A 27,614-nucleotide genomic window follows, 5' to 3' on the forward strand; every position below is an offset into this window, starting at 1 on the left:
AAGAAAGTAAAATCAGGCTTAGCTTGAAGTGCTCACAACTCATACAAATTTGACTTTTTAAGAAGATTTTTGATTTGACTTTGAATTGTTTTAAATGATCACAAGACAAACTATAGACCATCTGGCAATGGAGTCACACCAGCTGCAAAGCCAAATCCGGCCAGGGGTGTAAACTGTGGGGGGGGGTCAAGGCCCCTTCCCTACTTTCTATCCCCCTGATTCTGGTGACCTTGCGTGTCACGCCCTGCGTAGCATTGAAGTGCTATTGGCCAGGCGTCCATGCTCCCACATTCAGGTCCTGTCCCCAAACAAATTGGGCCATCCTGACCCTGAAGACTCAAGGTCAATGCCTACCCTTAACCATCTTGCCTAACCACTCAGCTGCTACGCAGGTCGTGTCTTGCCAAGAAAAGTGGGATTTATGATGTGTCCTCAAAGCTAGTGTCAGTAGTTTCCTCCAGTTGATTTCCCTCTCACAGACTTCTTGCAGACTGTGAACATAACGTGCCATTTAGTGGATGCTTTTACCCAAAGCTCCCCATAGTGCCATGAGTTTATATGTACAGCATTGTATTGTAAGCAGCAAAAATCAAATCCTCAGCATGATCTTAAAAATAACAGGACTCTATGTCTTTGTCCTCTTTCCTCTAAGCTTCAACCCATCGTGCCATAATAAATTGCTCTTCATTTAAAAAAAGAAGTAATTAATCATCTCTGACACTCATATTCCAAAGTGCCTATAGTCAGTCTCAAATAGTTATTACTTCTATTTCCAGTACATTAAACAGATATTTTAAAGTTGTAGTACCAGTCATTTCCTGCAGAGAATGTATAGAATGGTGTGTTTTTATTGTGGATTGTATTACAATTCTTTAAGTGAGCCAGAAGAGTCCTGCTTTGTTATTTTTTTCATGAGGAGTTTGACAAGAGTTGTGTAATAGCTCCACATAACTGCTATCATCTATTCAAGATAGTCCGTTTCAATTCAGCACCAACGTCAAACACAAAAACAGCTTCAAAACAATATATGTTGTAACGGTCAACACAAAATGCTTTAATGTGACAGCTTTTGACAATCACAGAGTGTTGCCCATTTTCTCTTTCTGTCTTTTTTGTTTGTTCACAAACTAAGCTAACAAAGAATAATGTTGGGGTGAGGAAATCGTTTAATAAGATGACATGTGATACATACAGGAGGATTTATTACCAGCATTTACTCAAGATATTTATTTTTTTGACTGTCATCTGAGCGGATTAAAAGAATGTAGAATCTATAAACAATATATTGAATATTGTTGAACAGAAAATGATGTATATTTATTTACCATAAACTTGGCTGCTTTGGGACAAAACAATGCGTAACAAGACACTATCGAATGAACTAGAGCCAGAGGTTTAATTAGGAAGCGGAACAACTGCAACAGATAAAACACAATGTGTGTATGAGGGTGTGATGAAACCCACTCTGCTGCTGCTTACGTGTTCTATCACCAGCTGAGTCTGAATTGGCTCAGATGGAAACGACCATGTCTAAAACCTGTTACTGTCTGTAAAAGAAGAGTAGACAACTCCTTACTGTACTATGTATGCGCTGTATGGTTGTTTACCACAAGGTGGCGTCAAAGTCTTAGAATCTTCGTTTGACAGTTTTAAAGAAAGGGTGACTGGCATTGATTTGCTTTTTGAGCTTTTTACTTTGGATTTTGGATGAAATAGGGGTAGGGCATTTGAATGCACCATGCTTAACATTGTTCACATCTATGTTTTGTGATGTTTTCTGCGCGCTCTCACTTTTGCACCATATTTACCTTCATATGTTTTCTCTACACAAGTCAACAAACAAGCCTAGAAATTAGGATTTTCTAAATCAGCACTGATCCCCTCTTAATTCTAGAATTTTCTTCCTTCTCTCTCTAATTTCTAAATCTACTGTGATGTGAGTAAAAATTGAGAATTGGGGCCCCTTTGAAAGATTAATACCACTTTCATGTGTGTAAGCTAAATATTAGGCTACATCCAGCAGCCGGTTAGCTTAGCACAAAGACTGGAAGCGGGAGGAAACAGCTAGCTGGCTCTGTCGACAGGAAATACTTCACTTACCTTCCTGTAAAACCACAACATGTATTTCTACTCTTCTGTTGTGCAGATTAAATCCACAAGATGTAGGCCTAGACATAACTTTGCTATTAGTGTGTGTCCACTAGCTACTTACTACTAGCTAGCTGTTAAATCTTTGCTAGTGTATATTGGCTAATTAATAGCTACATTATCACTAGCTAACTGCCCCCCTTAACCTTCCTGTCAGCAAGAAAGTAAACATTTCATGTTTTTCCAAAAATGTCAAACCATTGCTTTAAAGGTAACTATTCTGTTAGTGTGTGTGTGTGTGGGTGTGTGTGTGGGTGTGTGTGAGAGAGTTGATTGCCAACAAATTTGTGAATGTACCGATGTTGCTCAGCTGCTCTTATATGTCTCCTGCTATCAATTTGCCATGGTGTACAAATGATGTCTTTTCTTGATTATATTTACAGTACACTGTAGATGTATATTTTTGGCACAGGTTGGTGGACCTCTTGACCTCTTGATGTTTGTAACCGTGTTTTTGTATATTTATGTTAATGTAACAGTTTTTAGAGTATGTTTGAATGTTGAAGAGAGTGTATACTGTACGCATGCGTATCTAATGACAAGCATTAATGAGGATGTAAGTAACTTAAATTTAAAAAGAATATATATAAGACCTAATCCATATTATGTTCTACCTGTGACAGTGTGTCATGTGTAACATGCCTTCTGGTGTTGTAAATTCATGTCCCAGGTTGTGTAAGTTTAACTGCAAAATAAATCTATCTGGTAAATTGTTGTATTTTGTGAAGATTTGCTTTAGTTCGTTTAGCTATCCCATCCCATATCCCATAATGTCATACCTGCCCAGGGACTACAGGTGGAAATTAGCATTTGTTGCTGTTCATTGTCCCTGTTTCAAATATACATTTCTATTCTATTGTATCCATTAAAATGGACAGTGTACAGATTTGGCAACAGTATGTTGTTACTTTTTATCATAAGAGGAAATTGTCTTTTTGCCGAATAAGATGCTTGTTTAAAACCAATTAGTTTAATGTAAGGAGAACCGTACGACAGACCAATTTGCTGCTACTCTTTCCTAATTTCCATCCAAATCAAGGTTCAAGGTACATATGTTCTCTCAGTGGCAAACCTATCTCCACAGCACTTTGGAGTAAGCTCTGCTACCCCACACATTCATTCTGGGATTGGAAAAAAGCTCTAGGTTGTTAGTATTTCTTTAAACCAATCACAAGGGCCTGCTAAGCTATGGACGCAGCGAGAGTGGCTCTGCAAAATGGTCTTGGAAAGGAACTTGTTTTGGTGGAACATGTGCACCCTGTGAAAGAAAACGAAGCTTACAATACAATATATCTTAAGACACTCACTGTCAGTTGAAATGCTTCATCTAGTTATACAGTACCGTTTTGACGGATGAAGAAAAAACTAGCTTATAAATATTGACAAATACCGTGTTTCAAAGATGGCTCATCAAAACAGACAACTCTTAAAATAAGAAGTCTTTTAAGACATGACATACCCAAGATATGGCAACTTCATACACACACACAGGCAAACAGACAGCCTTAAATACATTTGTTCAGTTCCCCTGGATCTTCATGATTAAAAATGTCTCTCTAGCAACAGCTGAATTGCTGGGGAAAAAAACAATTAGCAAACTCAGTCCATGTCAGTCCTGCACATATTTTCAGCCAGAAAGGAAATAATGAAACTGTTTAGTGCAGCACAAACAAATTGAACAAGTTAACCTCATTTTACACAATTAAGCAAAGTTTATCAAGGTTCATTGTTTCCACATCCGTCTCTACATAATCCCTCAACATTTGGCCATTTTTGTACTCCAAAATGTAAACAGAACCATGTATAAGTCATCCTCCTGAAAGCTCTGGGCCACCTCTGTCCATACGTTTGGCTTTCCACAGTGTCACCATGGCATCCTCACAAATCGAGACTCAGTGTAAGATGTGTGTTGTGATGGTCATTGCTGCTGCAGACACCAATATATATATTCTTTATAACTCCCCATTTTTTATTACGCTTCCCTGCCAGAGGGGTTGTTGAACTAATACCATCAGCAGATTGAGCTTTGCATCTGATTGTTTACTTGACTCTGTCACATTATCACAACAACTTGTATCTCATGGATGTTCTCCTAAAAATCATACTGAAGAGATGTGGCCACTAGAAGGAGGCCGCCCGAGCCCCCCGCGGGCTCGAACTGTGACCTGAGTGATACTTCGCTTGGCTGGGGTGAGAGGATTTTGATTGTGACACTTCCACAGCCATCTCCGCAACTCTGTTTGGACCTGTAGACAAACACATAACTAACTAGTTTTGTTAAAGAAATGTTGTGTAAAATGTACAACTGAGCCCAGTGGCAGTATCAGAAAAAACACTGTAGCAGATAATGTCGCATTTTCAACTTGCAGAAATGCACAGATGTTACAGCTTTATGTTTGTTTTTGTCTCTCTCTGTCTGTCTGTGTGTCTGTCTGTCTGTCAATGATGTATGTTTGCAGGACTTTTGTACAACAACGTTATCACCTACGTTTACTTACCTCTCCATTCATGAAACAGTAAAGCAGTGCCACCACAAAACCCTGCAACACAAGAGACATGGCGGTTGTTTTCAAAGCATAACACTGCAATCCTTAATACACACTCCACTTGAATCACTACAGTTAGTGTTGATAGTATGTACATGTATAGTCAGCCTCAAACATATGAGAAAAAAGGTGTTGTGGTTTGGGGTTTTTAGTTGGGTTCATTTTCCCTTTTTCATTGGCCTCCTTGTGTTTTTGTCTGTTTTTCTCTCTGGTCTTTTGTTGCTGGTCCTGTCTTGTGTTTCTCTGTACTTGTTTGTTCTACTTCCTGTTTTATTTTTTGTCAGTCAGCTTCCTGTCTTGTCTTTCCTAGTCCAGCTTTACTTTGTTTGTCTGATTGTCCTGCCCCGCCCTAATGTGATTCACCTGACGTCTCACCTGTTCCTCATGACCTCATTACCTCTTGTATTTAACCCCAGTGTTTCCTTTGTCTCTTGTCAGATCATTCTGGTTTGTTCGCCTGTCAGTACGTCGCTTTGTAGCAGTGTCCCCGATTTTGTTCCTGTTTCCCTGGTCCTGGTGATTATATGCTTTTGTCTTTTTTGGATGTTTGCTTTTTGCCTTGTATTCTGGGTGGTTTGTTTCGTTGAGGCTTCCTTTGTGTTTTTTTTTGGACAATAAACTCCTGGTTACCACCCGCCTGCCTGCCTGCTGTCCTCATCTCTGCATTTGGGTCCAATCCTCACTCCTCCCCAACAAAAAGGTATAGCTCTTGGGTGTAAATATCTCAGATAATGTGATTATGGAAAATCTGTCTCAGATTTGGACTGATTTTAAGCTTTAACAAAATGTTTGGGCCATAAGATGTTCCTTAATTTTACACACATTTCCAGTGACAAATAAAAACATTTTAAAGTTTTAAAATGTAGTGTAAATACATCTCTACATTTCACAGATTATCATTTTTGGTTAATATTTTAGTTGCATCAATTTTATAAAATGTGTCTGGCTATCAGAATTGAAAGCCCAAACTTTTTATAGTCAATGTGCCAAGCTCAAGAAATGACCTTTGTCACAAATGAATCAACGCAATGAGTCGTGAGTACAGAAATATTACTAGCCTAAAGAGGGGTCCAAATTCTATTGAAACCCCCCTGGTTAAAGTTTGGTCACGTCCCATCACTCCCTCCCTTTATTTCCTGCCATCTTTCGACTGTCACATCTTAATAAAGCCATACAAATGTATCAGATTAAAGGTAAAGCTTATGTTAACAAACGAGATTGAACTTCAGAAAATGGCAACATTTAAATAGAACCGTTTCTATGAGTCAAATATCTGCTGTGAATAAGGACTGTCTTTGAGAGCATCCTACTGCAAGCAGTTTATCTTTTTTTTTTTTACTTTTTGTGATTTGTCTTAATTTAGTCTTTAAGTCAGTTTTTTGTCTTCTGCTCTCTCTCTATTTTTATACCTGAAAGGATCCCAGCCCCAGCTCGATGTAGAGTCTGGCTGCCACCCCAGTGTTCTCAGGCAGGAAGGCGAATACAGTGTAGTGCATCCCAAACAGAGGGATGAGGAACAGGGTGGATTTAGCCAACCTCCTGAGGGAAACAAATCAAGAGGAGTGAAAGAAAGAAGAAAAGACATCACTCCAGGTAATGTAAAGGCATAACCTCTGGCTAATCCGTGTTAAAAGCCCTAAAAACACATTTTCTTAATTGGCTTCTTCCTCTGAGCGATGGGTCTTTCATGAACACATAATCTTCTGTTTAGAGATTTTTGTTTTGTTTCATCTTTGCTCTTTTTTTTTGGTCTTACAAATTGGATGGGGATCCTTTGAAACAGACGATGTCACATACTCCCATCCACCAATCATAATGAAGCCACTTTCATTGATTGTCCTACATTGTTTTGACAGTGTCGCCTTGCCAATGTCAATCAACTCAAATGCTAAAGCAAATTAACTGAGGGTTTCAGTCTTAGACTCTTGATAAATAATAACTAATAAGGTTTTTGTCTGCTCTGACTTTAATTGTTGCTTCCTAATGTTTAATGTTAAAGAGAAAATTTGAAATTTTTCAGGTGCCTTTAGAGTAGGATGATCATCTCAACATCAAAAAACTGAATGTGTACTAATAATGGCTTTTCACAGTTTACTGCACAGTCACCTTTATCAGTGTCAGTCTAATCAGTATTTCAGTTTTAAATGCCAGAATGCATCATTACACCACGTTTTATCAAAGGTAGACCGGATTTGACAAATATCAAATCCTCACTACAAAAACCAACCTTTTAAAACAACACCATCATCAGTGGAGTAGATTAAAATGTCAGAATACAGAACTCTGATGCATTGTGCTCAAAGTTAGTTCAAATCAGATTTGTGATGATTGAAAATTGTGTACATGTTTTTTAATTGTGGTGATATAATATTATTGCACCACCTCTGCACAACACATCCCACAAAAATTACAAAATCACAACCACCCCTGATTAGTTCTACTGTCTTATTATCTTAATCTTGTTTTTCTCGTGTTTATTCTTCATGTTAAAAATATGGTAAAACAAGCTGGCCAGGTGGCACACATCTACTGATCTAATCTCAAAGCCAGTTCAAAAAATAATTTATCACAGATCAATCAGTTAATTTAATACAGATGTCTACAAATTGTCTTGTTCTCTGGCAATTATATTATATTAAAAGCTCTCACAAGGAAGGAATAATTATTTCAATTTTCTTAATACCAAAAATAATCTCTCCGATCAGAAATAACATCACCGCTTTGGCTGCTGGTAGATGAAAGACTTTAAAAAAAAAGTGAAATAAAAAAAGGTTGGATTAGGCTCAGGCCTTTAATAGGATTGTGTTAGTCTTTTGTTACACCTGAGATCCGTCTGGATCAGATTCACAATTGTAAGACAGAGATGAAGCTTTTGAAAGTGTAAAATATTCATTGAACTGGTGGAGCATTCATGTCGCCCTGCGATGCAGCAGACATCTATTTCTGTTATCTGGTTCTATTTCTATGTGCTGCTGTCATTGTAATTTAATTCAGCTGAGCTGGAATCTAAACCATCCCAATTTTAAAAGGAAGACAGATTCACTTCAGTAATGCAGCCTTGAGTGGACTCTTAAAGGCAGCATTTTTTCTTTTAATCTGTGAGGAAGACTTTAGCATTGCATCAAGGGTTTCAATGATTCATTCTCCTTTCTTTCTCCATACTAAACTTCAAAGTTTCTCACTAAGCAGTTTTACAATTTTTGGAAGAACACAATTATTCTGAATATTACTGAATATTTTGTTTGTGAGAACTTGGTTTCAATATTTACATTTATCCTTGCAAGGTGCTGGCTCGCAGGCAGATGCAAGCCAACGTTTTTTATAAAACCTGAAATAAAACATTGCCTCAGAGTTATGAATGCTTTTCCAATATATTTTAACTAGACTATTTCATCTTTCCCTTTTGGTCACTTTGTGTTTTTTTGTGATCAAATGTCTTTTTTATTTGTGTTCTACAAATTAAAGAAAAATCACAAACAAACCACAGGAAAAACACTGAAAATAAGAATGTGTCCCAAGGCCAGAACATGCAGAGAAGAAAGACGGGAGGGGGGGAAACACAAAAAGAACGTAACAAAAAGAGTGACGTCCACAGCTTACAAATAATACATGCAGAAAACAGACATTGACGAACATACATCAACAGACACACACACAGAGATAAAAACAAAACAGGGGACCAATCACACGTGCAAACAAAAACAAACAGAAGTAAAGACGGTTGCACAAATTCACTGCATGGATTTCAAAGACTCCGCAACGCTGAGCCAAGTGTCCAAAGTTTTTCCTGGGGCTCCATAAATGCGAGCCATAGATAATTCCACGTAGACAACATCCAAAAAATAAAGGATCAATGTACAAACAGATAAGTCATGAGATGGCTTCCAACAGGTTGCAATCATTTTCTCAGCAGATGTAAGTCCAGAAAACAGCACGCTTTTGAGCTCTAGAGAGCTTGAAGGCCTACAGGTAATTCAGAACCAAAACATTAACAGTAACGGGTACAGTAACACCAATCAAGGCGGTCATTTTGGGGACAATATTGTTCAAGAACTGACCAAAAGGAGAACACTCCCAGAACATGTGAAGTTATATAACTTAAGCTTTTATTGGGCAGAAAGTGCATAAAGGGCTGTTAATTATTTTCATGTGGCGCATTTTCACTGGGGTGAGATTTGTCCTATGATTGAGTTGGACTTGATTGCGAGACACTTCTGGGATGTTAGACTATACATCATGCCAGTCAAGATTGACACTCAGGTCTGGGCAAACACGTGCCATCAGAGTTAGTGTGGTAGATTGAATGCACTTTGTAAGTCAGAGAAGGGTAACAAGCCCGCCACACTAAAAAGGTCTTTTGGACGATGAACTCCCCTTTGTCCCATTGTGGGGCTGTTATCGGCCTTCCACCAATCAGGAGTGCTGTATTGTTGAAAAAAGGGGGAAAAGTGATCCAGTTACAAGCTATATGGAAGTATGTTTCAGCTAATCTCCAAGTTGAGAGATAATGGGGCCGAAGCATAGCTGACACTTTTTTCTGGAAAAATATTTTTGTGATAAAATAGCTTTAGAACAATCATTAGTTAAGAAAGAAATAAACAACATTCTGAATTAGAATTTCTTATTCATAGAACAAGGCATCGCTATTACTTTCAGTGTGCTACAACTACTCACCTTCTCGCTATAAGATTAAGATCCAGTGATTATTTTGCAGATATTCCCGCTATTAAATCCTCAAATGTTAATATTGGATCTGAACCTGTCAAACTAAATGAATCCTTTCAGACATTCTGCTCCAATCTGTATGAATCTGATCTGTTACTTTGGACAAATCCCACTGTGACAGCTTGTGAAAATGGCTTGACTTGCCTCGGTTACTTTTTTTTAGAAACATTGTCAAAAAGAACGTCACAGAGGGACCAAGGCTCTGTCATAGCACTTTTTAAGGTACGCCAGCAAACATAGATATCTGGATTAAACCAGGTAAGGAGGGGTCTTAACACAAAGGATCAGAATACTGTTTAAAGTTGGGACCTGAAAGACCACCATCCCTTTTCCTACTCTGTGGAGTAGACATCTTAAGGTGTGGCCGTTTGCCTTTCCAGATAAATTTAGATACAGCTGATTGTAATTTACACTAGTAGCCAGCAGGAGGGGATAAAGGTAGCATAGAGCTCACAAAACGAATCCTTGTTAAACACATCTAACATTATGCTAGTCTCATTTTAATGAATCCTGTTTAGTTCACTAATTTTGACATATGAGGCTCTAAAGTCAAGCCTGCGTTAGCTGATTGGTATCAGCGGCTCCTTTCATTTATTTATTACAATCAGTGGTCCTTTTACTAGCTGTTTGGATGTTACCTCCCAGCAGGATCTTTGAGAGTGACTTTTCGACCAAACCTAGCTGTGAAACCCAACCCGTTCTCACTCCAAACTCGTAAAACACAGACGTTTGGGCAGTGGCTGTCCGTGTGTTATACCACGAAAAAGGCACCCTTCGGCATGTGTGTAGAACGTACTGGGGAGAGCAGACATGTAGACATGGTTTAGCGAGTAGCAACCTGTTCTTAACCCTAACCATGTTAAAGTTCAATCTCCATGTGTGAGCGACTCTGGAGGAACTCTGAATATAGTTTAATTTTTTAACAGTTTTCACCGTCTTTTTCCAGTTGTGTTAGTAAGTTGTGACTTACATAAAGTGTCTGGTGTCATTATTCCCGGCCGTTGCAGAAGATTTAAGCTTTTCAACCAGGATCCGGATCACATTGATGAAGATGCCTACGTTGACCTGATAGAAACACGTGCACATGTATGTATGAGTAAGAAAAAAAATCTGACAATATTTCATTGCTTCTTCAGCTGTGAAAACCTGCCAACGAAAGTTAACTGAGTGAAGTAAACTTTGTTTTAAAAAATTACTATTAATTCACCTACTCTTGTGGCATCCTAGCTATAATGACTTAATAGAAATACAAACCTCTAGAATACATTGTTAATACTTACCAATTACAAATAATGTTACATTTCCATACCTTGTGTAAGAGCCAATTAGTCTCCTTAGTATAAATAGGAACCAGTCTTTGGTTCCTCAGGTGCAACCCAGAAGCACGTACAGTTTTTGACCACACAGAGAGACACACACACACACGGACACGGACACACGCATAGAAACACCACAAAAACAATGCATGAAAGCAGTAATTTGTCTGGACCATTAACTTATGTCTCATGAAAATGAATAGTACCAACGGTGTTAATGGCAAACATGACTTGAACTTTTATTGATCATAAGGTAAAAAGTGCGTAAATTATTCTACCCGTGGAAAGATACCTCAGGGGTTTAGAGATTGGGCTTAGTCTCTACACCTTGTTTAAGAATCAAGTACGCTACTACACTTTATTCAGAGAGAAAGAATTATTGTATATTATATAATTATTGTTATATTATGTTTAGCATACAGGATTCTACTACTGTGCAGGACCAAAAAAAGGAACAATAGCGTGATAATGTGAAAGTAACCTGTAAATGTGTCATCCCAAACAATTAAGTAAAGCCTTTAAAAGTATTCGGATGTTGTGGACCTTCCACTCTTCTTCAAAACTCTTATCATTGTAAACTGCGTGAAAGCGAGAATTGAGAGTTCAACAGACGTAGCAACTGTAACTGAGAGGAGCGGAGCTTAGCCGACAGTGATTTAGTAGAGGTACAGTTTCACTTACCAGCAGGGTGGCTGTTATTGGTCCTTTGATAATCCACCAAATAGGAACATTGTCTGTGTCATCCCAGCAACTACAATTAGAAATTCAATTCATGTTACACTTAAATTAGACACTGCAATAATTACTACTAACATGTCTTGGTACACATAGCAGTGAATTACGAGAAAATATAGTCATGTGTTAACGTGTACCCTCTGTCATCATAGAAGAATCTGGTCAACACCCAAAGTATAAGAGCTGTTGATGGGAGCCCTGCAACGTAAAAGCAAAGATTAAGTATTAACACATTGTGTATGTGTCAAGTAAAATTCATTTGTACAACTGACATGTATTTGTAAGGAAAATGATGTGAGGCATGTAAAACATTCTGAATTAAAGTATCTGTCTCCCACTTGCATCTTCATGCCAGAAGAAGAAGCAGACACAGGATGAAAGCAGGAGTCGGAGAGAGAGCAAGATGGTACAAACCGGAAAGAAGCTGATAAAACACATCAGAGCCACTCTGAATACTGGGTGAGCACCACATCAAACACACACCCTGGGTTCCTTGTCAGCTTGTAAGACCACAAATACCGGACAAAAGGGTATTTAGGTCCACATTTCCCTTAGCAACAACTGCATATTTTCATGTTATAATCAGGTTTGAATGTATTTTGTTGGTTAATATGGTTGAATGGAGAATGTGTGATGTATCATCATAACCATTAACTCTCACAAAAAGCGTAGTACAACAAAAGCCCAGCATGACCTGGAGAAAAATTCTTGGTTCTGTTGGCTAAAAGATTAAGAAAATCTGCTTCTGTCTCCACAACACATGAACAGCTGTTTCTCACCTTCACTGCCTAACTAAACATGGACGGTAGTCGCTCAATTGTGTTGGAACGTTGCGGTAACAGGACAAAAATGATACAGGCTGTGCAACGTCAGCACTTGAGAGTACCAGCTTAAACAAGGAAATGGGAAAACCATGGAAAACACAATAACACAAAGGGAAAGCACTCAAAACATCGCTGGAGAGCTTAGTGCAGTGCAGCAACAGATAAGGTAGAAAACAAAGGGAAAGCCAAGGAAACACAGAAACAGCTATTGTGTAAATAAAATGTTGCCAGGTTTGTGGAAATAAATATGCTGTCTGGAAATAGATTCCAACAACCCAAATGTAAATATATCTTGTGTAATAACAAGACAAAGACAACAGGAGAACCTTCCAGTATCACTCAACGTGCTGTTTTACAACATCACAAACAGCAGGCTCTCGAATGACCACCTGAATCACTTTCGTCTCTCTGACACAGTCTGTGACTCCAGTTTGTGCAAATTAGAACCTATGGCCTGATCATGGCAGTGAAATATCAATGGCCTAACTATGCTGTGTATGGATAAATCCATGGCACTGTCAGTGTCGCTGAAGTAGCAGACAGATTTGTTATTGTGACTTTTTCTCTCATGCCCTTCTGTCAGTTTTGTCTGTTTATCTTCAGTATGATATTCTCTGAACTATTTGGGGGGTTAGGGGGTCATACCAAAAGAGTCGTTCATGTTTTGCAAACAAATCTTCTCCTGTATATATGAAAATATTATGTGTATATAGATATCCAACCACCACTTGATTGTTAGTCTGTCGTAGTCTTGCACATCCTCAGACTACCTCTTCAGTCATCTTTACTCACCCCATCCAATCATGATGTACCACCAGAAGTATTTCCTCTGAGAGACAAAGGTCAGGGCCAGCAGGGTCTGTAGATACATGCCTTCCACTAGCAACCAGAAGTAATTGGCCAGGATGCTGAATTGGAAGAAAGCCACGGCTGACTTGCATGCTGTCTAAAGAGGGCACAGCAAAGTAAAGTTAGTCATCAATCTTGTCTAGTGAAGGGATTTTGCTGAGAAACCACAGCTGCTATTCATCACTTTTTCTACTTTTTCCACTGTCGTTATTTTTTTCTTCATACACTGTTAATTCAATCATACAGCCCATTTGGGAATTTGCTTCATGATGGAAACATTATTGGCTAATAAGCGTGCTCACTGTGGACACAGAGCAGTGGTCCAGGGTCTCATCAGCAAACAGAACGGTGTCTTTAATGAAAACAGCACTGGCTCGCAGCACGAAGGAAGAGAAGAGGTTGATGTGGATGTAGTTTCTGGTGCAGCGGAACTTCCTGAAAGGAGCACCAATTCAATGGCTTGAGAACAATTTTCTTTGTAAATGAACAATACCAAATGAATAAATAAATGTTAAAATACAGGGGGCATAAGTACACACACCCCTATGTTAAATTCCCATAGAAGCAGGCAGAGTTTTCTTTTTAAAGGCACCACACCTATCTCTATGTAAGGTGAAGGGTATGTGAGGTTGGGGGCTATTTTAATTCCAAAGGCCAAGGGAACTTTATCAAGATGCATAGTATCCTGTATCCATGATATAACTGGCATTTAATAATAAAGATCTGCCTTCTTCTATGGGAGTTTAACATAGGGTATGTGTATACTCATGTCCCCTGTATTTTAAGGAAGAACCTTTATTTGTTTACATTATTCATTCACAAAGAAAAGTGATGTCCTAAAAGGTTGGATTTTAAAAATATATATATAATCAAGGCATCAAGATCAATTTCCAAAAGATGTTTTTCATTCCTCTTTTTAATCAACTTTAGCATGGGTGAGTAAACCTTGTTAAGCCACTGTACACCAACAGCATTACTAATAATTCCAAAACTTCTAAATAACAAAGGCTTTCTTGGGGCCTTTACTGATCTGACAGTCTATAATCTAAATATACTGTATGTTGGAACATATTAGCGTTATATATACTTGTCATTAAAAAAGCTTTTTAAATTGGTAATATGTAAAATCTCCACCACTCTAAACACTCCAGTTTAGGATCTTACCTAAATGTTGTGTGAGTGAGCATCTAAGTTGTTATCCCTTTTTGTTGCCCTTATTGTTTGTGTGTATCTGGGACTATGTGTGCTGCTTTGGTCTTACCTGAAGGCTGTGAACACCACTATGGCTGTAATGAGGGAGATGAGCGAGGTGGCGTAGCCCACTGTGTAAACCTTTCTGAATGTAGAGAGGTAACTCGTCTGCAAAGAGTGAAACACACTGTGATTTAATTATGATGCTGTCAATTGTATGAATGGGAAATGACTCAATGAATGGAATGTCACACGTCTGAAAGTGTGGATCTGACATTAGTGGAATATTTACTCAAGGACAGTACTTAGGTAGAATTCTGAGGTACTTACACTTTATTTGGCTAATTCCATTTTCTCCCACTTTATATTTTTACTCCACTGCACATCAGAAGGAAATATTCCACTTGACAACCTTAGTTGTTAGTTACTTTGCAGATTCAGATTAATAATACAATACAGCATTAAAAAAATATGTAATTTGTTTTACAGTTTTGTATGAAACAAAGTTACCTCACCTATACATGTCTTCCTGAAACAAAAGTATGACAAATGCATGTTGTATTTGCACTAAACATAAGAGAGAATGGAGAGTCCACTGTCGTGGACAAATGCAGTCACTTTCCTGAAACTGCTTGCACGACTACACAAGTCCAGAGCGGTCCACAGCATGTATGTCTGAACCTGTCTGAACCTGTCTGAACCTGTCTCCACTGCATCCACTGGTGAGGTTGTCTGCTGTGTCTCTGCTTGGCATACTCTGTGTGTAGAACGGCCGATTTAACTCGCCAGTTCTCATCGATATAGTGACATGTGTCACGTAGCTCTCTGTTACAAACACTATCAAGCAGAGAGCCACCAGCAGAAAAAAAGAGCAGCTAAAATCACAACTTTCTACTTTAAAATTAGCACTAGCAAGTTGACAAGCAGTTGAGAAATAGATTGTTTAACCTAAAAAAAGTTTTTTCACTAACTTTAATTTTAGTTTCCCTTGTCTTGTGTCTGTCTGTGTGTGTGTCTGTTGTGTTTGTGTGTGACTGTTTCTGCATTTGTTGTTTTGTCTCCCTCCCAGCTTTCCACTCTGTTGAATGTATATTAAAAAATAAAACAAAAAACAATTTGATCACAAAATAGCTTTAACTTTAGTTTTTACTACATTTTTTTTAAACTATTGTATTAATCAGTTAATTCTTATTGTTGGTTAGCGGTGAAACGAATAGTCATAAAACTCTCTGGCGGAAACATGAAGAAGCTCAACTGATTGACATAATTACAACAACATTTGTGTATACCTCAGATTCAGGCCCACTGTCGTCACTGAAAGCACAGGCCTCATTGTAGGGAGGATACATTTCTGACCAGCCATCCACCGTACAGTTCCTGTAAACATACCCTGATGTGGGAGCAGAGAGCAAGGAGAAAAGATGGGCTACAAACTGGTTTCAAGCAATTCAACCGCTGCAAATATGTTCACAATACATCATACAATCTGTTCAGGAGCTCAAACATTTTGTCATTCTTCACCTTCTGTCACTTCATTTTGACTGAACTTTAACATGCAGTTTAAATTTACACTAGTACTGTACCTATTTACAATTCTGAGGAACTTTTACTTTACTCGAGAATACTTTTATGCTACTTTTAGTTCAATATAATTACAAACATATGATAAATTTGAGAAACATGGCAGTATATACATCTGTTACAATCAGCCACATAAATCAAAGCTGTATATGTGCCAGAGTCCTGTAGCCACTGGCATTGTGCAATGCGGCTAGGAAAGATAAAAAAAAACTGATTTTATTGCTTCAAACTGCATTATTTTCAAGTTTGTGATTGTGAGAAATTGTATTGTGAAATAAAATAAAATATTTAATATTTTAAATGGTGTACCGTAAGCTACATTCCCATAGACAGTTGTCAGCTGTATTGCTGCCTGCACTGCTGTGTTTGTGGGATTGTACATCTAAATGTATGTGCCACAGATGTGTGTGTGCATGCAGAAATTAACTGGACTGTTTCAACAAAGACAAAGAAATGCATGGCGGCGGGGGTTTTCTCTATTACCTTTGAGCTAAGCAAACAGGAACCAAAGACTCTGCTTGAGTGATATGCAATTCAGATTGCAATGAGTCATGATTTCCATTAATGTAAGAAAGTCTGCATTCTCCTAATGACCTTCTAGTTTTAACTGTAACTGTTTCAAAAAGGACATTACCTCGAAACATAAAACCTTAAAGTTAAAAAACTGCAGATTTGACGTGATTGCTTCTGACAGAAACCTTCCAACAAACACTTCTTGTCAACAAGCATATATGAATAATTCATACTGTGTGCTCCTTCATCACTGCGACTTCAGTCTGCGTTAGAGTTGTAGATGATATATATTTAGTAGTGGAGCTACTTCCCCTTTACCTTCTATATTTTGACAGCTGTATTGATATTCATTACTGGAATTGAGTTATATTTTCTGTTTGTTAAGTTTTGGATTAACATGGACACCGACCTTGATTGCTGGAGAAATGCTGGAAGACATCAGAGCATGATACATTAACCACTTGTCCAACTTCAGTTTTCAGCCAGCAGCCAATCTCATCCCACTCTGTGTTACATTCTGCAAAATACAGACAGAGGGAGGAGAAGGGTGAGTCAATAATTACAGAAACAATAATGATGAACCTATTTTATGCAGCAAAGTTACCATGTAAACAAGGATGAAAACATTTCAGGGCTGCTATGAGACTTGTGCATTGCATGGGTACAGTATGTATTTGCTGCATTTGCAAATGTTGGGTGTTTGGCTTTTTACATAACAAATCAATAAAAAAGTTAATGTTCATTTTCTGTCAGTCCCGTGTCATCACATTACTATCAGTTGAGCTGTTCTGTCTGCTGGACTATAGCAGTCATACACATATCTTCATGAAAACAAGAGCCATCATCTAATTTTCTCAGTTCTATAGGGCCCAGACAGTGAAACTTATGGCAAGTTGCTTTTTGCGAGACACACTTACTTTAATGTTTTCCTAAAATGTTGTGTTTTAATGTCTAACATTAGAACTGTTGTCCACCACTGTGATTTCTTAGAAAAATATTAGAACTTCTTTATGAATTGCCGTAATCTTTTGTACAGACATTTGTGGTTCCCAGAGGATGAATCATAAAGACTTTGGTGAGGTTGACATTAGTGGTTTTAAGGGAAATCTCAACTCAATCATCAGGTAGATGTAAATCATGTGTAATTCATATCTACCTAGGGAGATACCTGACCAAATCATTACCAGGTCCAGAGTGTATCGAGACCGAGACCAAGACTTTGAGGAGACCAAGACAAGACCAAGACCAGACCAGACCAAACAACTTAAACATATAGTAAATACACAACTAGTTCATTCTTATAGCTAATATTCACTAAATCACTTTGGGTGGGGGTGAAGAGATTTATGACCAGTTTTGGCAGGCAGATTGAGAACCTTAGCCAGCTAGCTTCACTAGAATCATACTTCGCTTACCTTTCTTTATGCTTTCTTACTGAGTGCAGATAAAAGCTTCAGACGGTCCCAGCTGGGTTGGTTAGCCTTTCACGGTAGAATTTACATACTGTGTGTGTATTCTTTTAGATGTTGTTTTGTAAATAAACTCTTGAAAAAATATAATTTAAAAATTGTATCAAATGAAATGTATAATTATAAATGACAATTTGGCTGACATCTCAGACAGTCAGAACATCTTCTCCTGTCCCCTACATTCACATTGTGAGTGTGTGCTAATGGGGAGGGGTACGGAGGTTAACATTGACACATTTTAAGCTAGAACTTAGTCAAGTTATTGTTTGCACTTTAAGCAGGAAGTTTTACATCCTCTTTATCTGAGACCGAGACAGGACAGTGAAAAAATGTGGTTGATTCCGCGACAAGACTGAGACCCTCAAAAAGTGGTACTACAACACTGCTGATACCTGATAATCAGCACCGCCTGATGTTCTGTCTGAGGTCCCTTGCCTTGCAAAATTCTGTTTTGGGAAACAACAACAAATGACAAACAACAAGCTATGGGCTGAAAATGACAAGTTTTGAAGAAAATCTGGGTCAAGTAAAAAGGCAGGCTTTCTTGGTTCTTTCGGGGAATGCTTGTAAAGATTTACAAAGAATATGATTAATGTTAAATCATTTAGTATCTAACTGGGACAGTTTGGGACACACTGTGTTGTGTCATCAATTAGCTTCAGATAAAAACACTATGATACATACATCGGATGACTGTCTAAGCTTATCTATGTTTTTGTATCTGTCCCTATCTAAATAAACTTTAATGATAATTGTACCCGCTAAACATGTTGTATCACCATTATAAGCATGTTAGCATGCTGATCAGCATTTAGCACGTACGGCGTCAGAGCTGCTATTGCATGGCTGTAGACTCTTAGTCTTGTTTGAAATGGTTTCTGCAAGTGTGTGTTTTGCACACAAGGACAACCCCTGGATAAATAGAACATTGTTTCATGCTTATAATAAGGAACAGACAGTTCATGCATTTAGATAAGAGGCTTAAAAAGACAATTTCTTTTCTTACAGTGTACCACCAATATTTTGTGCATGTAAATGTAACTAAATCTAACTAAGTAAAAGAAGATTCAGTACTATGTATGCATCACTGTTCGTGTTCCTGACTGACTCTCTATGAGTTTAAAATGTCCTGCAAAATATTGACAAATTTCTCACAGCATCAAAGGCTCCCTGCTGTTACATTTATTGAGAGAAGACTTGAAACATTGACCCTTAATTTGCAGAAATCCCCCTACACCAACTACAGAGACTACAGTACATAAAGGTGACCTGATTGCCTAGTTACATACTTCTCAAGTAACCAAAAAAGGATATTTTTATTAAACCTGAAAGGCCTAATAAATACATATAAGCTAACAGGTCTTAGCCACAGTCCTTGCATTGCTTAGGTTTTTCCATCTACTGTCCTAAAGTGCCATTTTCTAGATTAACCTGGCATTGCTTACCGGTACTGTTTAAAATTGACTAATTTGCATATCAGTGAGGACATGAGGTGACGGGTTGGGTAAGACTGAACAAACGAATGGACGGAGTTACTCTCCACTTTGATAAACGTGGTGTGTGTAGTGCTGCAAAATATCTGCAGCCATCATCCACAGCGGTTAAATGCAACAGCAGTGACAAATGTATTAAAAAAATAAAAAGGCAAAACAAGAATTGTTTATCTATCCCTAAGGCTGACGTGAGACCAAAGTAAATGTCAAATACATTTTCAGTCGGAAATCTCTTCTGTAAAAAAAATTGTAACTCCTCAGGAGCTAAATGTTTCAAGAAACATAAAAGTGATTCAGGGGCCGGGAGTGATTTCTGACTAAAGCATAAACCATTAAGATTCTCTCTTCTCTCAGCCGGACATCGGGGAGCCACATATTGTGCTTAGTCTCTCATTTATTTTATCGCAACATTTAACATTTTCTTTATTATAGTAAAACAAAAGGAAAGTTTAATGTTATGAAAGCACAGTTAGGGACAGAAATTAACCAATAATGTCACTTGCAGTCATATTAAACCCCTTTTGATATGCATTGTATTGAGATGCTGTGACTCATCTACTGGAAGGTAGTTTGCCATCAAAATGTATAGCAGAACTAGAGTTTGCAGCCAAACTAGCAGGTTATGAACCAAAGACATTGTAACATCATTGGAGCTACACTGAGAACATGTAAGAATTGCTAGTGGTTCTAAGACATGAGAATTAACATTAAAAAGTTATTTGAGCTTTCCGTTGTGGCTTCTGACATTAATCTGTGACAGAGCAGTGAATTACAAGACAATCTGTCTGGATGAAATATTCTTTTTCCATTTTCCTTACGTCATTTGTACGTATCTAATCTATCTGCAAAATCCATTATTCTCTCCTTCTCTTGTGTCTGGCAAAAGCAACCACTTGCATCCAACCAGCTGGTCTCATGAAAATGATGTCACCTCCAACGTAACAAAGCAATGGTGTGCAATTATTCACGGAGGACCCGGGACCCTTTGTTGCTGTCAGGCTGAGTTAGACTGATATTCCTGAAGTAGAAAGGAGCCATGAGGGGCAGAGGCATTGGGTTGAAATGCACTTTCAGATCTCAGGTCTGTCTTTTTAATGAGTGTTAGCTCAATGAGTTGGGGGGGCGGGGTTATGAATTATGTGTTTTTTAAGTTTTAAAACCACTCCCATGGACTTTAATTGTGTTTATATTTCCGCCATCGTATGTGGTCCAAACTCCACTGAGATGTCAAAATGCTCAGTATTACTCACTGAACGTAAGTTCCCTCATTATGTACGATTTATTAATTATCATCTATTAATTGTCATTTCGTGTTGTCATGACAAGTAGGGTTAAGGTTAGGGTTCATGTGTCATGAATGTGTCATAATAGTGTCATGTGTTCATTCAAGTGTTATGTAACTCTTTTGTGGATACCTTCAAGTAAAGTGTTAGACATTTTCTTCATGGAACATTATTTGACTTTTTAACAGATATAGATGCTAAATCATCTCTTAGTAAATCAATTATTTGTCTACGAGGCTCATGGCAGTGTGAAAGGAACATATAACATATTTACAGATTGGGGGACCACAAAAGACATTTTGGTACAGATTAGTCTTTAGAAAGCTTGCACCCTAATAGACAATTTTTACAGAATACATTTTGACATGCCATAGCAGTAAAAGTACATACGTAGTCTATCAGATCGTGGACAATTCTCACTTGCTACTTAAACTACACAAATGATTTTCCTGGAAAATATCTGCTGTGGAAAAGGTTGGTTCCTTTCATCTTTTGAGGGCTAACTTAAAACTCTTGGTGTGTCCTCGCACAATATAAAGACACATTTTTTCCCCTCTTTCGTGGGTTTTTATCTACACTAAGCCTCCATTAATCACATACACAAAAACAAGGCTTTTCAAACCACTCCCCTGTCAAGTGCATCATGCTGAAATTCATTAAGACTAAAATAATTAGGATTGGCAGTGAAGTACAGGCTTGAAATTAAAGGACGTGGTTACGTGTTTGCAGTTAACTGTAATCTTTTTGAGTTTAGAGGAAGAGGTAATGACTGTGCTGAGGTAATTGCTATCAAGGATCATACAACAAAAATATTGGACCAGGCAATCTGGTAGGTCAACTAAATATTTAGAACCAGAGCCGTTTAATGACAACGGGCTCAAATCAGCATGATAACACGCCATGCTCATTTTAGTGAGTTCATTTTATTATACAACGCTGTGGATTTTTTATAAATGTTCGGATTGCATTATTTGTCTCAGTGAGTCAGTGACACAGCTCTATGTTAGAGTTAGATTGTAAAAGTTTGCGGACATGTGACTAACAATCTACACTTGTATAAAACAAATAAAAACATGTTTTAGCGGATATCTTAGTTACAACACAATTAAGATAGAAAAGCAGCTTTGTGTTTATATGTGCAGCATTTATTCAGTTTGGGAAATACAAACAAACACAGTTGAGCTGTTTTTGTACTGTGTTTTAGTTTGGGAAATACTAAGCTGTCTACAAAGAGATTGTAGGATGAGCTCACTTTGGCTGGCTGAGGTTGACTCAGCCAAGACTAGAAATCCTCTTTCTTCGTTTGTATTTAATTTTATGTGAGCAAACTGCCGCATAATATAAATCCAGTTAAATTATTCAATTTGTTTATTTAATAAATTATTCAAACTTTAATGATGCTGCAAATAATTACATTAAAACATACCCTCTCATCAGTGGTGTAGTCTAGTTTTTCGCAGTGAGTAGACTGTAACGTTGTACTTTTTGGAACGTCACGGGTTGTAGCATCAGCCTCATCTGGCTTATTTTCTGTAGTTTCTGTAACGTAACCGTCTGCTGCAGTGTCACCTGAAGCTGCAGGCTTACAAAATTAATGATTGATAATAGTGTAGTTTTCGTTGGCTTTCGTTTCATATCTACTTTAGTGATTCACATTAGTTAATTTCATGTTTACACCTAGGTGACTTGCAACACAAACGGGGTACATTTATGACCAAAACGTTATGTATCCTTGTGCTTTTGTAAGTGGGTAGATGCATGAAGATTCTTAACCTTTTTTGGGTACATGGTGAATAACTCCATATATCATAGACCACACACGCCTCTTGTGTAATGTTGCCTAAGAGATTTTATTCTCCAACATTATGGTTTCTTAGAGCCACAATTGTTGGCCTCTAAATTTTAGATTTGGTGAGAGAGGAAACATCCTTTCAAGCATATCGTACGTGGGAGGATTGTGTTCTGGTTTACACGGATAGGTTTAATCCTAATAGAAAAACACAAGGCATTTATTCAACAGAGTTACCAGCTTCCAAATAGTATTTCAGTTTTCATGGCAGAGACGCTTTTGTTGTTGGAAGAAACACAACCAAACAGGAGAGCTGAAGGTTGACCTGATTTAATTACTGAGCTACAGCTGTTGCTTTGTAAAAAAATAAACTGGCAGCAGCAAAGCAGGTGTTAAAGTCATTAGAAAGTTGTAAAGTTGTAGCTTCATTAAAAAAATGTCTAATGTTAAGGTGGCATAGGAAGTGGGACAACACACACCAGCCCCATTACGTAAAGTAGTGTTTGGTAAAGTAGGTTTTGTACTTCCTCTAATTTAGTGTCGGATGACAGCAAAAGGCTGATTTAGCATGTAGAAGAGGGAAATACTGTATATGATATAGATTTTAAATTTGATTAGTCATCAACACTTTGGTCCAGAATAAAACAATGGCTGGATGGATTTTGTACTGTGTTCAAACCAAAAGTGATATCTAGGTTGTTTACTGCAAGCTGTTTGTTTTGTTGGATTTGCTGATTAGATTGCTTGTGAGTGTGAATGGAAGTTGTACTGACTATCAAGTGGGTGAAATAATATTCCCATAAGGGAGTTCCTGCTCTTAGATAGGCCTATTTCACCTTAGATGTGACTGTGATGTGCTGATAATGAAAAGATTTCAGTTTTAGCCTGAGATTGAAATCAAAAGAAAGAATGAGGCACAATTATCTAAATTGAAGAAGCATGTGTCCTCAGTCATCCACTTAATAATTGTCACCATGCAGCAAGAAACCATAAATTATGTAAACTTACACTGTTTCAATGCGACTGATGTCTTTGTGTAAACTTCTATGTATCCGCACTGGGAATTCTGAACTACTATGTGGGGAAAACCATAACAAAGTAATTTCCTGGTGTGTCTAACTGTCAGAATTCACAAATAGCATTCATGTCAAGAGGTTGATGATTAATTTCAAACGTTTCCTTTCAAATCAACCCAAAAGTTGTATCTCCCTCTGAGCAGGGCTTTGTTCTTGGGCCTTTATCCAAAGACAGCTCTAGAGAAAGCAATACATTCAGCCATTTGACTTGTCACCTCACTTAGGATTAACAACGGCATGTGAAACTAGAAAATGCATATCCTGGAGAAAATGCTTGTGAACAGCTAAATTGTTGAAACAAAACTAAATTGCTGGCTTCAATGCATGAGCAGGTAAAGCAGTGATAATAATTGGAAAAGTGGGAATGGTTCAAATTAGTATAAATTTCAATAACACCAAAATTGTATGGAAATAAAGTGAAATATATTATTTTTTTTCAGAAAAGCCGTCACTATGATTTAACGTATAAGTTATGTATGACAAGTAAATATTGTGGGCATGAGCGCAAGTTATAGAGGTTTTAAGACAATGTTCCCAGGCTTTTCACTCTGAGGATGTCATCCTCCACTCCGTCATGGAGTCATGCAATAATCACTCCTTTATAAGATCAACAAAAGCTTGAATGAAACACCCAACTTAAACAGTGATACCACAAAAACTGTAAAAGATAGTAAAGCAGCTAATGCTAAATCAGTATTCATACAATTACTTTGGACATAAGGTGAGTGCTTCCAGAGCCCTGCTGAGGGAGGAACTGGATGACATCTTTCTCAATTTATTTATTGAGCTGGATGCATTCAGTTGACGTCTCAATAGGTAACAGTTCCAAAATTATGCTTATAAATGAAGTCACTATAGACCGATTCTTTCAGTGGGTGCAGTCCGATTTGTGTCCAAGAGGGGACATTACTGCCCACAAAAAAGGATGAGATGAACCTCATTTGAGCTGCCAAGTAGTAGTTTTTCAGCATCTAAAGCCACAGCTATACTGGGTTCATGTCAGCATGTTAACATGCTAATAATGACCATGCTAACGTGCCAATGGTTACCATGTTCACCATCTTACTAGCTTTTTAGTTTTCTAACATGTCCTTATTAGCACTAAACACAATGTACAACTTATGGAAAGGCCATTAGTTTAGCAGGTAGTTGGTCATAAACCAAAGAAATGGACAAATTAAAATGTCAACCTGATGATGGTACTCTTGCTAGAAGAAAAGTCAGAGAATTAATAATGTTACAACAATTCGTTTTGAGAGGGAAATAATGTCTGCACCAAATTTCATGACAATCCCTTCACTTAAAACCACAAACGTGAACCTCCGGGTGTTACTAGACGAAACATCAGGGGATCCCTAAAGGTGCAAGGATTCATCTCACTGGGTTCCAGTTGTTGAGTTATGTCAGTTGGGACCAAGGCTTAAAGGCTTAAAGTTCAGCATAATTAAGAGCATTCTGCTTTGAGTGACGTTGGATTGCTGTCACAAGAAGCAAGCATAGACTGTAAGCTTCATTCAGCCTGCCTCAGCTCCATCCACGCTCCACCTCTGCACGTTTTTGGATGAGCCAATAAGAATTTGTTTTGGCTCTTCAGAAACCTATAGGTGACGTCACAGAGACTGCTTCTATAATTTACACAGTCTGTGGTCTGGAATAAAGTGATCAAGGTTTTCAAATGTGAGGTTTTCCTGCCTTTCTCTATTTTATATAATTCCACAGCAGTGTAAAACATGACGTCTACATTACCACCAGGAGTCAGTCACTGATGATGACTGTCATCGTTTCACAAAGGTGAAATTTCAACTCAGAATGACTCTCCAACTCTGCATGATTAGATGTCACCTTGGTTGGCATTACACTGATGGACGCACAAACACACCTTCGTTGAAATTCATTAGCATACATTTATCAGCGTAATGAGCAGCGGAAGACACCTTGGCGTTCACAGTCAGCTGGCGTAATTACGATCAAATTAGTCTAGACTTCTAGATGTTGAATTTCATCACTCTCTCTGAGGGGAGTTGCCAGAGTGTTGTTCTGGGGCAGTTTCTGATGAAGGGGACAAGAGTTCGGCTCGATATGAGACACGCAGTGCGGCAACTTTTGGAAACGCCAGGTTTATTATTATTATATAATAATGTCAAATTAGAACAACAAGCTGGTAAAGCCTTAACAGGAGGAACAAAACATTTCAATCTGGGTATTAGATCATACTTATGAAGATTACATGGTGTAAACACCATGTTCATGCACAATGCATGATAATCTTTGGTAAGTTTTCTGCTATGTTGTGTGAACTATCAATGACCTCACATAAACCATATTTTCCCTTCCACTTGCACGGTGTGGGAAATAATGGGGGTTCTCCCACTACTACAGGTATGGTTATGTCAGGTAAGGGCTCTAAGGATTATGCAATCACATGTTATAGTGACCTCAATATCAGACAAAAAAACTAAACAAAGGTCTTTAAAATATATCGTTATCATATTAATAATATACTAATTATTATTAGTAATATGTATCTAAAAAACAATAGTGGAAACTGTGTATATAGGTAATTTAAAATATCATCATGTTAATTTAAAGTTATCTTAAGTTAGAATTAGGAAAGTCATTAAATGTGTGGCAAAATAAAATGGATGTCAAGCACTAATTTAGAGGCCCAAGGGATAATAGGGGAGTTATGCCATGGATGTGCTCCCATCAGGAGCGTCATCACAGGGTCATCACATGAAATGAGCTGCAAACTTTGCTCATTAAAAATCATACCACACGAAGAAAACAATTAACTGCTAAATAAAACATCCTATAGAAAGTTTAACCGTCGTCATGTTCCTTTCTGTGTGTGAACATTGTGTTTTCTTTTTAGGTTTAGCCCACTTTACTGTTTAACAACCGCTCGCAGTGCGCGAAGGTTTCCCCAGTGATCTTTTAAAGAAACACAAAGCAGCAGCAGCATCACACCAACCCACCGCTGTGCTCGGTCTTGTTTTGCGCTTCGCTCTTCCTCGTCTGGCTGCAAACCTCCCGAGCCCTCAGGTGCTGGGAGATGATGGCGCAGTCCGGATGAATTGCTTCAGCCTGAAAGGAATAGACAACTTCAGTCATCTACAGTAGTCTGAAGCAGACATGTGCATCCCCATGGCGAGTCTCTTTGCTTGTCACTTGAATGAGTGGGTGCAGCGATGGGGGGGGGGGAACATGGAACCATCTTCTTAGATAGATAGATAGATAGATAGATAGATAGACACCTTCTTCTCTCACTTGTAGTTCTACAGGTTTATTTTTCAAGCAGTTAGTTTTTCCATTCTACAAAATCGTCTCAGACGTTTGCGTATTTGCACGCGCAAACCTCAGAAATCATCTGGACCTCTTTTCTTTAATATCTTATCTGTGTTTTCTGTGTTGACTTTTGTCTTTGATCGATGCAGGCGGTGACAGGTGTTGACCTGGTCGCGAGCCTTAGCATTAATTAGTGCCCGCTGTTTAATGAGGACATTTGCTGTCCAAGTGTGTGGTGCGTGCTAAGGAGCCGGAGAAGGCTGCAGATGATAATAACTATAATATCGTTGCAATAAAGATGTAATTATGTTATAATAAAGTAGGCCATGTCGTTAAATTATCAGGATAATATACAGCAGACGATGTACCTTTCTTTTGCATGATACTTTTCTTCACTTCACGAATGAGAGTATTTTGGCCTAGATAGAAATAACGTATAAATTATAAAAGAACAAGCACTCACTCTAGGCCTGCAACACAGATGAAGATAAAAGATGAAGATTAGGAATGTCTCCTTTCGTCCCAGCAGAGCCTTACAACACACTTCCATTTTCTCATCTTTCTTCTTTAAATCCCTCATCGGATGATGATGTGAGCGCAAGTCCAGGTTATTTGTTCCTCTGGATCTTCTTAAAGACTGACTTATTTGTTAAAGCCCCGGTATGAAAAAGTAGGCTACTACTCCTTAAAATAGACGAATCCCCATGTTGTCCCTGCAAGCTGCAAACTTGTGGGAGTTAAGAGCTGCTGTCTCACATCTGCTCACTCTCACTCTCTCGCTCTCTCTCTCT

At 38.1% G+C, this 27,614-nt stretch overlaps 1 protein-coding gene across 1 annotated transcript; it reads right to left on the reverse strand.

Moving 5' to 3' along the window:
- Window positions 1-3,014: 3,014 nt before the first annotated feature.
- Window positions 3,015-27,580, reverse strand: LOC117954206 (vasoactive intestinal polypeptide receptor 1-like). The gene is made up of 13 exons (XM_034887807.1): window positions 27,287-27,580; window positions 26,514-26,622; window positions 16,838-16,945; window positions 15,624-15,724; window positions 14,405-14,502; window positions 13,446-13,578; window positions 13,087-13,240; window positions 11,608-11,668; window positions 11,417-11,486; window positions 10,390-10,484; window positions 6,104-6,233; window positions 4,647-4,688; window positions 3,015-4,394 (listed from the first exon to the last, which is right to left on the reverse strand). The coding sequence occupies exons 1-13, from the start codon at window positions 27,401-27,403 to the stop codon at window positions 4,248-4,250; spliced, it is 1,365 nt and encodes a 454-aa protein (XP_034743698.1). The 5' UTR covers window positions 27,404-27,580; the 3' UTR covers window positions 3,015-4,247.
- Window positions 27,581-27,614: the final 34 nt, after the last annotated feature.

The sequence above is a fragment of the Etheostoma cragini genome, chromosome 12 (assembly GCF_013103735.1).
Source record: "Etheostoma cragini isolate CJK2018 chromosome 12, CSU_Ecrag_1.0, whole genome shotgun sequence".
Classification (NCBI taxonomy): domain Eukaryota; kingdom Metazoa; phylum Chordata; class Actinopteri; order Perciformes; family Percidae; genus Etheostoma; species Etheostoma cragini.